The sequence below is a fragment of the Leuresthes tenuis genome, unplaced genomic scaffold (assembly GCF_036924035.1).
Source record: "Leuresthes tenuis unplaced genomic scaffold, fLeuTen1.0.hap1 SCAF_2, whole genome shotgun sequence".
Taxonomy (NCBI): domain Eukaryota; kingdom Metazoa; phylum Chordata; class Actinopteri; order Atheriniformes; family Atherinopsidae; genus Leuresthes; species Leuresthes tenuis.
Genome location: NW_027325356.1, coordinates 24,806,220 through 24,823,412, shown reverse-complemented (window position 1 = coordinate 24,823,412; position 17,193 = coordinate 24,806,220). Strand labels below are relative to the sequence as shown.

The 17,193-nt window shown below is 41.7% G+C and overlaps 1 protein-coding gene across 4 annotated transcripts in view; it reads right to left on the bottom strand.

Moving 5' to 3' along the window:
- pcdh17 (protocadherin 17) overlaps nt 1-12,337 on the bottom strand; it is a 57,732-nt gene extending 45,395 nt beyond the window's left edge. For 2 of the 4 annotated variants that reach the window (XM_072380791.1, XM_072380792.1), the window contains exons 1-2: nt 11,588-12,337; nt 8,237-10,822 (exon numbers count right to left, since the gene is read on the bottom strand). In XM_072380791.1, the coding sequence (XP_072236892.1) occupies nt 8,237-10,522 (2,286 nt within the window). In that variant the 5' untranslated portion in view covers nt 10,523-10,822; nt 11,588-12,337. Of the gene's footprint in view, nt 1-8,026; nt 10,823-11,587 lie in introns of all 4 variants that reach the window. The other 2 variants (XM_072380789.1, XM_072380790.1) reach the window with 1 other exon arrangement.
- Between the last annotated feature and the right edge of the window lie 4,856 nt (nt 12,338-17,193).

The following is a 17,193-nucleotide window of genomic DNA, read 5'->3' as shown; positions in this document are numbered from 1 at the left end:
GACATATACACCCTGTACTGTTGACAAGATAATCTCATCATTATGAATTTGGCCTGGGTCGTCAGTAACATGAGCAATTGCAACGCTTATCTGAGAAGACAAGAGCTGAAAGAAAGAAGGAAAATCGCAAAAGGAGAGCAAAAGGCAGGAAGAGTACAAGCACTGGGTCTTCTTCCGTCTTTTGTTTTTTTTTTTTCTTTTAAACAATGCTCAGAGCAATAGATAATGAAAAACAGTATTTCAGTTCCAAACAGAGCAAAATCAATACAAAACACAACAAACCAACAATTGATCTGAATGCTAAAGGGCCCAAAAAAGATTTCTATCCAAGACATAAACCCAGTGAGGGGCAAACTGACTACATCTGTGTAGTACAATAGAAGAGGAGGAGAGCGGTCAAATATACCATTTTCAATCTGCCATTAGCGCTCAGCTTCAACGCTACTACCCTTAAGAACAGACACAGACAATGTCTGATGACAAATCTTGTGTGCCCACCACTTAGCGGGCCTTTTGTTTAGGCAATAACAACTCAGAGTGCCGAATCACTCGGCTCTGTTGCCACAAACACATGACAGCCACTGCAAAACACAGTGGCAGTCAATTCCCCTCAGGCACACACAGGGCTTTAGACATGGGGGTCAGATTTCAAACTGTGCTACAGATATGGGCAGCAACAGAAAAGATGGCAGATCACTCACTTTAGTGTCAAACTCTCAAAAACAGCAAGCGCACACAAACATAGGATTACACTAAATGCTGCTCAAATCGCGAACCAAATCATAATTTCCTGGTTTGTGACCTGACAGTAATGTACTCCAGTGACTGCAAGGGGGAGAAGAAGTCATTTTATAGCCGCATGTTTTGACATGCAGTTAGGTGAAATTATAGCAAATGAGATGGTATGCATGGTATGTCCCTCCAAACAATTAATCACATTACTGATGAAGCTGAAGTAGTGCTGAACTGTAAAAGGCAAGGACAAGGAGAGAGGTTCAGGCGGGGGGGGGGGGGGGGATAAATCATTTCTCTTATACTAATGAGATAGAAGGTGAGAGCAGATTCACATAACTCATTCTCTGAGCTGTGTGTTGTTTCAACAGCACGTGCCTAGGGGGCACAGTGAAAGAAGATGTGGCAGAAATAAAAGCACTCGCAGGCTGGACCCATGCCAAGACACAGCAGAGCGAGCTCTACTTTGTTTGACTTTGAGAGTGTTTGATTTACAGCGAGGAGACCTAACTGCTGGCAGCTCAAAGAATACATCACCATGTCACGTACACCTGTGCGACCCTTTGTGTGCCGTGCATTTTGCCACACATTACTGTGTGGTCATTCCTATCTATACCCATCTTATGCTGCATCTAAGGCACCCTGCTGCTTAAAACGTTGAGTCTAAGGACCCCGGGGGGGGGATCTAAAGCCTTCGGGGGGCAGGCAGCCCCAACAGGGAAGCCCATTTCAATCTGAGAAAACCAGCAAGACCTGTGCTTCAGAACACAGCTGGTGGTAGCACAGGTGCACGTCTGTGTGTGCACATATGAACACACACGCAGACGCGTGGGCACATGGCAGCTGAATCATAGATTCCTCCACTGTGAAGGTTATGTTTTGTTCTCTTGTTTTTACAGCCTCTGTTAATGCCAGGTTGGCTTCTTGTGCCTGACTTGTTTGAGCACAATGCCAGCAGCACCAAGGTAACTGGGAGCATGCAGATCTATTTTGTCCCAATCATCCTTTTCCTCCAAAAAAATCAAGTATTGAAGGCAGCTCATACTAGAAAAGAAAATAGATTACACCAGAAGGGTTGTCAGGTACGAAAAGCACAGATCCATGTGTAGCCATGCACCTGCAGCATAATAGAAATATGGGCAACTGGAAGACTCAACAAGGTAAGGAAAGAAAGGTACACTGCCACAAAAGACAATAGGCACAAATATAAAAAATGACACCAGTCATGCTCTAAGCAGCCAGAATAGTAAAGTAATTAGTAAGTCATACTGGGCCTGTCTACAGAGAGTAAACCAAGCAAATCAGCGACTCCTGCTACTCAACAGAGAGACATGAAATTCTGAAGCTCAGGCATCAGTGAATTAGGCAAAAAGTCCTGACCATCCATTTCCTCTCCATCACAAACACACTCAGGCATACACAAACACACAATAATGTTGGAGCGAATGTCTACTGACAAGCCACAGTCTTATTATCATGCCCGTGTCATCTCCAATCGGCTGCTTCCTACTGAACTAAGAAAATTGGTTTAATGTGTCCGGCCTATCTGGCTATCATGGAGGTCGACTTGTGTTCTCATTTCCTGTCTCTTTCTCTATGCATGCAAAAGATAAATTAATAAATAAAATTCCTTTGTTGCCCTGCATAGCTAGATTGGAGGGTCTGTCAAACTAATGAAATTATGCAGCACAGCAAAGTGCTGTGTCCATAAGAATGCACAACAGCTGGCTGAAAGGAAGCTGAGTGGACGACCAGTAAGACTGCTCCATGTCTTCCTACAGTTTGAGACTAGTGGAGTCTGTTTTAAGTTACACAGAGAAGTTGTGTGTAGTGGTGAGCATAGCCTGGAACCTACATATCAATTATTTAGTAGGGTTACTTGGATTTTTTAAAACTTGCACTGAATAAAATATTCACTTCCACAGCTGCCTGAAATCTCCAGCAAACTTTCTGGTTACTCATAATATCAACATATGTAATGAAGCAGTTAGTGCATATATATTTGAACAACTGTACTGAGTTTCTTGCCCCTGTCAGTTTAGTATTTCTCATGTGAATACTGGTCAATGAAAACATTAGAAATAAATGGGAAAGGTAAAAGCAGTGGATGTGTGTATTGCAATCAGACCTAATATCCTTGGCTGTTATCCTTTGTTCTTTTATAAAACTCAAAAATATAATAGCCAAATTGTCAGGAGAGCAAAACTGAATAGGCCATTTGAGAGGTTACTGCAGTCATCTCCACTCTTTCTTTCATGCTGCCTCAAACTGCAAGCAGACAAATGAATGCTCAAATTCCGCTTATATCAGATAGTAAGTAGCTTGTTTTCCCACTTACCCTGCGTTCAGCCATACTCTTCCGCTCGTGTTCATAAATATGTAGCAAGAGACCTCAGATGTTTATCGTGACATCTCCCGCTTTTCCTCTGATTTGTTAAACGTTATGACTTATTAATGAAAGAGGGTGCAAATATAGCTTGTGCTGTGCCTTACACAGCTACTACAGCTTCAAGACATTGTGATGCCTCTATATGGAAGCAAGCACCTCTGAAAGCACCGCAGATAAAACATCGGTGATGGCAGCTAATAAACAAAGCATTTAATACAAAGTTCTATGTTCAAATGAGAGATAAAACAATTTATTGTTAGTCCCTCAAGCAACGCTTTGTGGTCTGACTGCACTTCCTCTCAGCTGTATCTATCATATCAGCTTTGGGGGGGGGCACGGAGAGAAATAAAAGTGCCCATTAATAATTTAGAAATTCAGCGTGTTGTGTTATGTACAGTACAGGGGCAAGTTTATTTGAGGAAATCTGAAAATACACCCTGAGGCAAGATAATATATCTTATGTACTGGCAAGCTCAAATAAAACAAATCTGGCCTAGTGACTCGGAAGCTCCACTGGGGGACAAATGTACACATATTGGAGGTTTCTTGAGCCGTCTCTCATTCTATTTAATGACTGTTTGCGCACCTAGTTGCTGATCTGCAAAATCCTGTCTGCATACAAGCTTCAATATAAACAGGTTTGGCAAACTTGTTCCATAGGAAGCTCCACAGGGAAAGCAGTTATCTAAAGATGGAGGAAGAGAAATGAAATAAAGAGCGTTTTTCTGTTCATTGGCTCAGTAGCCAGTGAAGTGTTGAAGCAATTTCAATACAATATTCAGCTCAGGCTTTGATAAGACTTTTCGGTGAATCCTTAAAAACAGCCCAACATGTGCATCTTTGTGTTCGTGTACACATGGGTGTGTGCGTGTGTGGGTGTGTGTGTGTGTGTGTGTGTGTATTTTTCAGAGGAAGGGTGTTTCAAGGTTCGGACAAACGCAAGATTGTCACGCTCATAAAAGAGAGGGGCTCTGTCACAGAGCCTGCCAGCTAAAGGCTTAAATCACATGCCTGGAATACACAATGATGTTACACCCCCCCACACACACACGCACACAATGTCCCTAAATTATGCAGAGTAAGACCGTTCCTAGAAGCATCCTTTCTCAACATCTGCTCCAGCTAAATTGTTGGCATGCATATTCTCAACCTAAAAAGATCAAAAGATTGAAAATCCCCTGTATAGTAAACACGCTGCTTAAATGAACACAGTCACACCTCTTTACAGCTTTTTTTCATCAGTCTTTATATTCAGTGAATAGGATTATGGCCACCAGTCATTTTGAAAACCCCCTCCAAAACCCTTTTATTGTAAATTCTCAAGATGTTTTCTCTAATTCATATGTGGTACTAACAGAACCGTAAATACCAAGGATACAGGGCAGTTATAAATTCAATGATTGTCATTCAAAACTGTAAAGAAATGCTCTGAGAGGCAGTTCCTGGAAGAAACATATACTATATTTCACGTCTCTGTGTTTGACACTTTTCATTAGAGCAGAAGGAACCTTCTACAAAGTGACAACTGACAATGTCAAGTCAGCAGAGACTGGAGCCCCCTTTCTCCTTCCCACTCTCATCTCTGTGCCACCCCACATAAGGCAGAATGGCGCCACCTAAAGGCAGCTTTTGTAGCCTTTCAGACACCCCTTAATCATTGTATCACCAGTACCTTAATAACCTGGGCTGTCTTACACAAAGACAGGACTGTTTAATTTGGTTAGATTATAGAAATAACAAGAGGTTTACTGTTGATGTTTTAAGTTACAAAAATGCATCTTAAATAACAAACCAAAGGGGAAACTTGTGAACCAGTCAGCAGACCCCACAGCTGATGAGGCTATATTCATGAAATGTAAAAACACAGGCTTACTCTTTGGAGTAAAATACAGCAATCTTTTTGTCCCGAACATTAAGGATTTTTTTCAGGTAGATTGCTTTCTAATATTGATTCCAGACTGAGTAATTCCCTTCAACGCCTTCAGCGGAATTATGCATCATTACATATCATCCATCTCCTTATCCCAGAAATTCTCTTCACAAATGAAATAAAGCTCTCTACTGAACCGGGTCCTGGCAGGGTGGTGACAACGATAAGGCCAACAGAGCTCTGCTGATATGTTCATATCATTCCCCTCTCCAAGCTAGAAACAAAGCCTAGCATGTCTGCCAGAGCACCACTATAAAGTATTAGAGGCAGCCAGCTGTATGGAGAAAGGCGAGTTGCAGAAAGTTGCGGACATTCAGTTGCTCCACAAGGCACGATGAAGACAGTAACACTAAGGTACCCTTGTGAATCTGAGCAGGCAATATGTTCTTCCACGTTATCCCTCTCTTTATTTATTTTTCCTATTTATCCTCACCACTGTGACAACTGTAGTGACAGATGGGCTGAGAGGCCTTGGGATCGATGGAAGGGGAATTCTGTCTTTGTTTCCTGACATTTTTCCCATAGACACTCTCCTGACTCAGGTTACTTACTGTCCACAAGAACGAAGAGAAGAGGATGGAGCAGGGAGGAGGGAGGAGGGAGGAAAGTGATACGATTCTGTATGGCTTCTGAAGAAACTTAATGCCTTGGGCCATCTCCCTCAACACAGGTTTCTGTTGAATAATACAACAGAGCACCCATGCACGCCTGATACGTCCTGGAGACCCTTTGTAAACAACAGACTATGGAATGTGTTGCTGATGTTGCTGCTTGTATTTTTTTCCTTTGCCAGTCTGAAGGGAGAGAAAAGGGAAGTTTACAAATGGATGCGTGACAGCCTAATGCGGTCCAATTCATCATCACCAGATTAGTAGAGAAACCGCCTGTGGAATGGACCAGCAATTACTCTGTCCCTCTGATTAGGAAGCCTCAACGGTCTTTGTGCTGACCTCTGCCCCATGCAGCTGGTTCATAATAGAAGCAGGGCAAAGACTGAGAGAGAGAACAACAGACATTTGCTTTCCTCCCTAGTGGGAACACGTCACATGTGATCACAGTCATCATCACTTCAACATCTAGTAAAAATATCGAGGTACAAAAGACTAGACAGCTCAATATAGACACTAATAGTTGAAGTCCATTCGGATATCATCTTTGTCTCAAACAACCTAAAGCCAGAAAATATTATTATTTCTACTAATTATATTGGTAACATAAAATGTGTTCTCTTTACAGTATCATCAAGAGGAACCCAGCATTTAACTTTTGAGTAAGCATTTGGTGACAGTGGAGGGAGAAAAAGAATCTCTCTTTTAGAAGGAGGAAACATCCACCAGAACCAGACTTAGGGTGGGTGGCCTTAAGCTTAATTCATACTCTTCCAGAACGTTGACAACGTTAACGTGACGTCGTCATTGAACATTCGAAGTTCTGCGTCGAGGGAACACGTTTCTCTGCAATTCACCATGCCAGGTAGGGAGGTGTGGCCGTATGTTTGTGTGGTTTCAGGGGTTATAGCCGAATCCTTGCTTTTTCTTCCGGTCACAGTTAACAACAGTAAACAATGGCAACCGAGGTGGAGCAGCTGTATTTGCAGTTGGAGCTCATCAATATTGAAGAACAAATGCTTAAATTGCAAATGTTGATGCACAGGAGAGAGAGAAGACGTTTGCGGGGGTGGTCTGTGCGACCGGCCGAGGCTGGGAACTGGTGAATTTACAACACTGGTTGTGAATTCACTGGTGTGATTTTACAACCTGGATGAACAAATTCACTTTCGATAACTTCGAATGTCAACGAGCCATTAAGACCGGAAAAGGCAATTGCCGGAAATCACATTCTGAGCAGACCAATCACAGCCCTTACGGCCTACGTCTACGCAACATGTAGTTAGAATTTTCTGGTGGTGCACATCAGGCTACAGCGGAGGGGTCTACGTCGACGTCCTCCGCCACGTCGTCGAAATGACGTTGAAACATAAACTACGACTCATGCCTGAACAGGAACAACAGGGAAACAGGAAAACTGAACAATGGTAAACTTTGCCATGACGAGCCATTATATATTGTGTTACATAGCACTGTCTTAAGCAGACTTAAAACCTCATCTGCCACGACAGACTTTTAATGGGCTTAAGGCCAAAGACGCAGAGAAGTTCTAACGTTAGAGGCTTATACACCCAAGTACTCCGCACAAAGATGTATAAAGTAGCCGTGAAAATAAGTCCAATCTCCTTATCTCTAGGAATTAAAACCACAAGAGTAAATCACAAAGAGCTGTAGAATTTCATGACATACCAAACACATAGCAGTCAGTGCTTGGAGTAAATTTACTCAAAAGCTCATAATGCTTTTATTATGACAGCATAATATACAGGTAAGTAAAAGAAATATATGTCTTAATCTAATTATTTGATTATAAAATCAAATGACTGGAATAGTTGAGTATGTTTAAATGTTATTGGCACCACAAAGAAACAGCTTCTAATTCAGCTACAGACTACATTTCTTTTTATTTATACAAATAAAATGACAGCGACAGAGTTGTTGTTGACAATGTTGTCACTGACATCTAGAACACTAATGCAATGGCATTGCTCTCTAGGTGTGGAAATCCTGCATATTTAGTTTGTCACATGGGAGAGTGACAAACAACACATGACTACAGTAAAACTGATTTTAAAAAAAACTGCTAAAATGACGTATGTCGGGACAGCTGATAAGTGTTGATGTCACTGGCTCTGTTCTATGAGAGCACTAGAGTGACTGTTTAATCCTTCTAATGCTCATCCCTCCCTTTCTTGTCTTTCTTTGAGTGCTCGTGGGCCTCTCTGCTACTGCCTGTCCTTGCCATATTTTTCTTTCATTTTAAAAAACAAAGGGGCAAATGTTGATGTAGGAAATGGGAGCTTTGTCAGGGTTGTGGCGTAAAAACCGTGGCACAGCAGTGAAGGAGAGGAGTGCAATTTCTCTTACCTGTATGATGGACATGCGGTTAGTAGGTGTGTCTGTAGTGCTGGTGACTGGGCCTGTGAAGCTGGTGTGGCATCCCACGTGGCCTTGGGGCACGCTGAGGTTATTGGCAGTGGGCTTGAGGTACATTACCTCTGACCTTGGTGAGCTGAGTGGCAGGCGTGTCTGGTAGTCAAAGTACATGGGAGAGGTGGCCAAGGAAGGGCTGCTTACCACATTCATCACATTCATGGCATCCCGCTCCTCCACTTCGCTCTGCACCAGCATGATGTCGTTTTTGTTAATCTTCTTCTTCTTGCCTTTCCCCAGCTGAGGGTGCGAGTACTCTGCAATGCGACAATTATAAGTACGGATCTCCTTGTTTTCCCGCTTGCACTTGATCGCTATGGTCACCATGGCAGCCAGAAGCAGGATAGATATGATGCTTAAAGTCACAATAAGGGGCAGAGACATGTCCCAGTTCTGATTGTCTTTCATGTGTGGCAGCCCATCAGGAGGACGTCCATTGGAAGCCTTGATGATAAGTCTGGCAGCAGCAGTTAGAGTTGGCTTACCATGGTCTGACACTCGAATGATAAGTTCCACAATGGGGCTTACGTCGTCCCAGAATGGGTGGGCTGTTCGCACCTCCCCAGTCATTGGATCGATTTCAAAGAGGTGCTCTTCATTGCCATCTGAGATCTCATAGGTGAGCCTCCCACTCTCACCATAGTCGTTATCCACTGCCCTAACTGTTGTAACAATGTAGCCAACACCAACATTTCGGGGAACATGAATTTCAGCTGTATCATTTTGGAGAAGTGGCAAAACTATGACAGGAATGTTGTCATTGACATCTAGAACACTTATGCGCACTGTAGCATTGCTCTCTAGGTGTGGAGATCCTGCATCTTTGGCAAGAACCTTGAAGTCAAAATACTTTATTTGCTCATAGTTAAAGGATCTCACAGCATAAATGGCTCCATTAGCTGCATTTACATTTACATAGGTATTAACATCACCCCCACTCACATTGGAGTTGATTATACTGTAATAAACAGTGCCGTTCTGGCCAAGGTCTGGGTCATGTGCCAAAACTGAACCTAGGTACTCTCCAGGGATGTTGTTCTCAGGGATCTGAAGGAGGTAGGCTGACTTGGTGAAGCGAGGAACATTGTCATTCTCATCCAGAATCTTGACAGTGAAAGATTTTGTGGAGTTTAGAGGAGGAATGCCATTGTCTTTGGCCACAATTGTGACATTGTACTCATCCTGCACCTCCCTGTCCAGAGGCCTGTCAGTTACCACTGTGTAGAAGTTATCATAGTTCTCCTCGAGTTTAAAAGGGACATTACCCAGAACTCTGCATTGAAGCTGTCCATTTCTGCCTGAGTCCTTGTCTGTGACACGGACCAGAGCAATGACGGTGCCTGGGGGTGCTGCCTCGCTGATGGCTCCCTGTCTCACAGACACGAAGCCAATAGATGGCCAGTTATCATTCCTGTCGAGCACTTTTACAGTGACTTTACAGTGGCCTGGGATTGGATTTGGACCTAGATCCTTTGCCTGGACGTCAATTTCAATAACTGGGCTCTCTTCGTAGTCAATTTCACCTTGAATCTTTATGATCCCTGTTCTGGAATCTATGGAGAAAAGCTCCCGTATTCTCTCTGGGGCATAACCACTAAAAGAATAGACTATTTGCCCATTGTTCCCCTCATCAGGGTCAGTGGCATTTAAATCAATCAAGACTTTACCAGGAGTTGAATTTTCAGGAATTTCCACAACATAAGTTGGCTGATCAAACACTGGACTGTTATCATTGGAATCTATAACTTTAACATTTATCTGCATGGTACCTGACCTAGGATATTCACCTCCATCAGTGGCAGACAAAATAAGAGTGTGATGGCTGCGTTCTTCTCGGTCCAGTGGTCGTTGGATAACTAATTCTGGGAATTTGGTTCCATCCCCTCGGGATTTAACCTCCAAAGAAAAGAGATTGTAATCATCACGTGTTATTTGATACGTTTTCAAGCCGTTTTCCCCTGCATCTGGGTCATGTGCACTTGTCAGGGGGAAGCGTGTTCCTGGTACTGCATTTTCAGAAATGTCAATGTCAATTTGATCGGAAGGAAAAATAGGCGAGTTGTCATTAATGTCCTGAATATCTATTTTTATCATACATATCTCCTTGTCATTGGCAAACACCTCCATGGAAAGCTGGCACTTGGGGTTTCTCTTACACAATGTTTCCCTGTCAATGCGCTGCTTTGTGTACAGGAGTCCACTTTGGGGGTCCACATCAATGAGATGAGGGGCTGAGTTCTCCAGCACCCTGAAGTTGGCTTTTTTACCCTGTCCCCCCTGCCCAGTCTGTTCAACTCCAAGCCTGGCATCTTTGGCAATGTTCCCAATCACTGTCCCTGGACCCTGTTCCTCCGGGACAGAGTAATTCAAGTTTTTCAATGTCAGGGCTTGAGCCCACAAGAGGAGGAAAAAGAAAATAGAAAGATGCATCTCCACTCAGTAAAAGTGGCTTAAATCTGTGCAATGGTTTTGTTTCTTATGACCTGTTGATATTTAGTTCAAATTCGGTGTTTCTATTATTCCAGATGAAATAAAGAGTTCTGTTCATCATGCGAGGTCTTGACATTTGTCTTTGAAGATTGTCTTTGCTTTGTCGCTTTCTTCCTCTGCAAGCAATCTGTGGTGCTGAACACCTAATTTATATTCAGCTGAGCACCCAGACTCATCTAAACAATAATCGCGATCCAGTCTCCAAACAGAATAGTCATTGTAAGTGCTTACTCATACCACCTAAAAAAGAAAGCAGAAAATATATATGTTACATATAAATCAATTAGTGAGCTGAATGAACACAAAATCAACTAGAGAAGCTCCACTGCCAGTAAGAAATCAGATCTACTGCCAAGCCAAAATGAAACACAGCTCATGTGTAATTCATCTCCACAATTATGGGGAAGCTTGTCAGTTAGTTAACCTTGAGAAGACACTAGGCAGCCCAGATCTACTGGCAATTAGTGGTTCTCCTTGTAGATTATTCACCAGATATTTCAAAAAGAAGATTCTTGAATATTAGACACAAGATTCTGAGTGTAGTTTTTAATCTATCTCTGTTGTGTGCTGCGCTACCTGACCCCAGCAAAATAATGCCCCAATCCCATGGTGAGGATGGCGAACTGTAATAGAGCAACTTTAATAATATGGTTACAACGCGGGCACAAAACTGAGGATGGCCTATTGTGGCGGCTGTGTGAATAAGTGAGTATAAAATGAGCCTGTTACACGCATTAACAAATTCGCATAATCCGGATATTTAAAATGAGCCCTATAAAAATTCAGAAATGAGCTGCCAACATCTCAGCACAGCCGTGTAATCCACTGCACTGATGCTCTCTGCCTTTTTTTTCTTTCCGTGAGACTCAACAGTCCTTGGAAGAAGCTGTTGCATTCGCATGCATGGGGATGGTAGAGAAATAACATTCGCTTGGAAATGAGCCGCGGACATAAGGATGATTATGAAAACAGAGAGCTTGTAAAGAATGTAAAATACAATCTTACCAAGAGCAGCAGGTCCATTCCTTCAGAAATATAACAGCAAAAATAAATAAACAAAAGGGAAGAAAGAAAGAAAACAGTCAATTCCAGTGGGATTCGGGGAGTTTTATTCCCCCTAAACCACTTCTCGAGGTACCACCCGTGTCCTCCTTCCCGTCTCTGTGCAGGGAAAAAATCCACAAGCCTCCGATGTACACGCACGCTACAGTGCAGCGCAGTGGGGAAAAAAGGAAAAAAAAAAGTGCTCCAAAGTATGACTGTAATGTCAATGAGCTGAAGTCCTCTCCGCTGTCTGATTAGGATGCAGCGGCTCGCCTTCTGCCTGCAGTGAGTCACCGTTCTTCAGGATGAAAAACTGATAGGTGAATTACTCTGTGTGGAAAGAGAAGAGAAAAAAAATCCAGATGTTTGGGAAGCTAGCTCCAAAGTGGGTATTTAAATGACAATCTGTGGTTTTTCCTTTCGTCCGAGACGGCACAGAGTTACTGTTTCCCGTAGTGGCATTTTGTCCTTGTCCGTCGTCCCGGTCAAACTCCGCACAGACAGACAGACAGCTGCTGTGGAGGTGGTCAGCAACAATGCCGCATTCTGGTCTAAGTCTGCCTGTGTCTGTTAGACGAAATGTGATGTGTTTTTTTTTTTTAAATGTACAACCCAAACTCGTTACTTACGATTTCCTGCACGTAGCACAGCTCTAAGCACAGAGAGCGCTTCCTCTCACTGACTGAACTCCGGACACCGCATGGTGCATTAAACATTGTCGCTGCTCCTGTGGCAGCCAATGAATTTGAAGAGGTGGGAAGAGGAGGAGGGATTCAAAAGCCGCTGTGGGTCCAGACTACAAATGATTGGTGGCTCGCAGCTCACCGGTGGTGGATCTGTCTTTTTTCAAATATCACACTTCATTGTTGTTCAGGCTACAATAAAGGAAACGGTGCGTTGGACACGGTCACCAACGGATGTACTGGGTTCCGGGCCAAAGTGGTTTGAAATTTTCAGTTAGAGCCGAACAAAGAAACAGCAACAGATGAGCTCAAGCTCAGAGAAGATGAATTAAGTTACTGGTTAATTGAATGAAAGATCTCATTTCAAACCAGAGATATTCTTTCATGTAAAAAAAAAAGAAAGAAAGAAAAAGCTTTTAATAAAAAGTTGTAAATGTGAACCACAGGTTTAGGATTGGACAACAGTCTGTTCGTCTGTTTCAGCTCTCATTCAGAGGTATTTATTTTTGTTATTTTGCAGCCAATAGTATAGTTTTGTTTGACTTAGATTTATAGTTCGAAAAAAAACAAGAACAAAACATTTTGTAAAACAGCCAAGATAGAAATAAACTTTATGAATCTATGAAGTGTTACACCACATTTGAAGCCGCAGTAGCCTAAAAGTGCCAAATATCAAGGAAACTGAGGGATGGAATTCTATGAGGTCAGGGATTTGAAGACAATACAGATTGTGAAAGTGTCACAAAGCATAAGCTACCGATTAGTGTTCTTCGATACAATACTGCTTTCTTTTTTATAGACATGGACACGAGAAACTTTTTATGTGAGAGAGCAGCCTTGTCGCCTTCTCTGAAATTGTCACAAAATAAATATTTTAGAAATTTATCAGGTGTGGGGGGGTATATGTGCAGATAAGTGGCATACATACACTTTGATCGGGAGCTGCTTTCACACGTTAACACTGAGAATGACTGGAGAACATGCAAAGAACAGGGTAGACTTTCACCAGGGTTCACACATTCACTTCACAGCATGAAATGTTCCACTGCTTTCTCACAACAACAACAAAAAAGAATAAAGACTCCAGAGTGATGCCTTGGGTTAGCGCGCAGAAGGCAGGACATGAAGAAAAAAAAGCATGCTGTGGAAATCAAAGTGTTGTATTTACTCCAGGTAAATCTGCCGCGATGAATGTTTTGCTGTGTATATAAATATTACATATATGAGGAAGTATCCATAATGAGTGGAAACGAACGCATAGGTCAGCCCTCACTTGCGAATTTCCTGCTGCATTCACACATAATCTCATTCAATCGGTTTAAAGAGTTTTTTTCTGGGTAACTGGTTTTTAATCTCCACAAGAAGACCAATGTGAACAACGCAGACATTTGTGTTCTTTCCGAATCATGCCCTGAATATATTAAGACTGTTGCGCAAGTTTGAAAACAGCTTAGGGGATCCTGTTTAGTTTTTTTTTCTGTCTTAAAATTTACTTTTGTTTTCACTTGCTGCTTACTTTCACTGTCTGGCTGTGCTAGGATGTGCATTTAGGGTTGGGCCATATCTTTTAACAACATCTACCTCGTGTCAGAATTCTTTTTTTCTTTGTTGGTTGCTGGTGATGGATCCCCTCACACACTGACCTTTGCACCCATTTCACAATTTACCACGAAACAGTGGAAGACAGTGAGATCTTAGCTCGTGTTTTTCAGGTATACTCAAGAAATATTAGTTTGAAAGCTTATTCTCATCCTGACTTTGTCAGATGTATTTCCTTCATTGTGTTTTATTTTTATTCTCAGCGGGGGAAGCAGTGCTAACATTCTCAGTTGTGCCCAACATTTTTTCATTCCATATCACAACTATTTTAATAATGAGGCTTATTTGATCAATGTGATAGTCAGCTGTAAATGTCTGTTAGATCTTCTATTTTTCCCCCTCAGCATCTTTCATAACAAACATTTAACTTCAATTCTTTTAAGGTTACATGCATGTATGAATTAAAATTGTCATAACGTCAAGGCAAACAAGGATGTGTAAGAAAGGTTGACGAAAAACCTGTTATGCTTAAGGTCATGGAAATCTTATCAACTTTATATTTGTGTTTAGCTTTGTTGCAAACAAAGTTAAACGAGTGAAAATAGTCATCTTTTTACTTGACCGTTACTGGTACATTACAGTCAGCGTTTAACCAAGCCTTCCATTTGAAGTTGCTATTTAAACACGTCAGCTTTATTCAGTATAATCATCTATAAACATGGGTCTCAACCTCTTTGACTTTCCCACTGACCTTTCCCTCTGACAGGAGCGAATGACAAGAGTGTCAGATTCGTGCAGTCAGATGGCGACCAAAGCTCATTATCAAACAGCAGGTTTGATGTACTAATGTCAAGATGTTGATAACTGATGAAGGTAAATGTCACATCACTGTCTCCATCTATATTGTGTGCATGTGCGTCTATCCAAATGCGATCTGCATTTTGCTCGGTCATCGTGCCTTCCTCTTCATTTCCAGAATTAAAGAGCCCAAGATGAAACGCTGTCCAGTAAAAAGCCGAATGTTTTGATTTCAAAGGTGATTTTCAAAATATGACTTGCTGCATGTGTGTGAATAATTTGAAAACTATTCATTCTGCTCCTTAATGAAACTGAATTAACTATTTTTCTCAGTACCACACAGTTCCCAGCACTGTTTCTCATTATTTGCCCAAGTAGCTTGTTCGCTTCTTTTATTTTTCTTTTCTGCTATGAAATGCACTGGGTTTAAACAATGCCCGGAAAATCACCTACCTTGATGAAATGTCACCAGTGCTTCCAGAGATAAAGCCAGCCATTAGCAGCTTTCTTCATTAGCCCAATTAAATGGCCCTCAGGAAATGCACTGACAGAAAGCGTATTTGGAATGGGCTGCTGGTGAACAGCTGCATTAAAACCCTATTTCGTAAATTAAATTTCAATCTAATGGCAATGGCCTTTCTTCAGGTGGTAATAAGAGAGAGGAGGCCTCTTCCTGCCTACACTATTTAACCCATTTCTGAGTTCGCTTTTCCACCCTAAATTCACTTCTTCTTTCAGCCAGCAATAAAGAGTCTCTCACTCTTCCAAGAGATAGAAATTTAAGCCATGAAAATGGAACTTGTGGAGTCTTTTCCTCTACTGGCACAGTGAGGAAAAAAAGAGAAGAAAATCAGAGCCGACATTTACACGTGGAGAAATTTCCCGGCAACAAACTGTCACCCTTTTCACGACTACTTTTTTACTTGCCTGTGGTTTGTCTCCCACATAGATTTTTACTACGTTCCCAGAGACTGTGCCTCTGTTCTTCCTTAGTGTTTCATTCTTTGCTATGTCACAGAGAGTGAAGGTGTGGCACCTTATTAAGTACTTTACTTTGCTGTAGTTTCTAAAAGCAGCATCAGCTTTGAATGTTATAAGCTCATTAAAAGTCTGTCATGAGGTTAGTGGAGTGAGTAATTCCTCTAATTCTTCTGTCTTTGCTTATGATATTTCTAAGTATATGAGCCTTTCTTTATTCTCCAAAGATATAAGATTTTTTTAGAGCAACCGCATATAATGTACGCTGACTGCTCTAAGCTATTGATATTTATTGACATGATAGTTTTTATTCTGGTTCATACTATAATCTGCTCTGATAAAAAAAGTTGGGGCCAACCTACAATTTTCCCATTGCACTGTATATTTTGCTGGTTAGTCCAGTTAGGTTAATTAAAGCTGTTGTTTATGGCAGACCATAGAGGAAAACCTGTCATAAACCAAAAGTGCATAATTAATCTGGAAATGTGGAGAACAGTGGGGACTTTTGGAGAGCATGTGTTGTTCACATGAAAAAAAACAGAGGTTGTTTACAGAATGAGAAAATGCACATTGTGTGAAAGCTAAAGTGTTCATTAGTGTCATTTAATCCCTTACTAATTGTTCATTTTTGACACCAAAACTGAACTGTGGCCAAACTGCATTTTAACAGTCATTTCAGGAGGAGAATTGGGATGCCAAGTCAGATGTCAATGCATTGATCCATTCAGAAAGACTGCAAGTGTAGGTTTAACCCACTTAACAACGGTGTGTGTCATGGGAATCGGTCTGACTACAGACTACGTTCTCTGTGCAGCCTTTCTTTGCAACACAACAGCTCCCTAACCTGGTGTGGGACATGCCATCAAGCCTCAAGAAAAATTATGATTTATTGAAATAGATTGATAGACAAATGACTTCCCCAAATGTACTGTGCATTGTGTTCGTGTCAGTAAACTGTCTAATGTGTCGATATTTTGATTTCTAATGTATCTTCCGCAAAGACTGCAGGTAATGAAGGCCTCTTTCATAAAGATTTTCAAAGGGACGAGTAGAATCTGTATCTGTTTTCTGGTGCATTGTTGTGTCGGCCAAATGTTCATGGTTTGCCAAAAAAATTTCCTGATCAGTGCAGATTCTGCCGCACCAGTGAGAAGGCTTTTGTCTATTGGGTGAGGTGTCTGAAAGCAGACCTGCTTGTGCATAGCAGCGAAAATAAGAATAATTAGTCAGGTGTGGTTTTTAACATGTAAATAATATGGAAAGTCTTTTTTCTACATCCCACAAATGAAAAACTTTTGATGCATATAATGAAGATATTGGACTTCTTTAGTGGAACAACAACTTTATTGTAATTATTTCTTATAGTTTCTTAGCATCACCTATTGCTCACATAGAGCTTAAGCTCAACTGACAGTGAACACAGGAAATTGGTACAGTAATGTAAGGCGTGCTCCTGGTTATACCTGCAGAATGATTCTTATTCACACTAAGGTGCAAATAATTACTTGTCCTCATAGAGCCTGACACCATGCTGAGAAAAGGAGAGAAGGTCAGCTGTGGCTTTTGGCG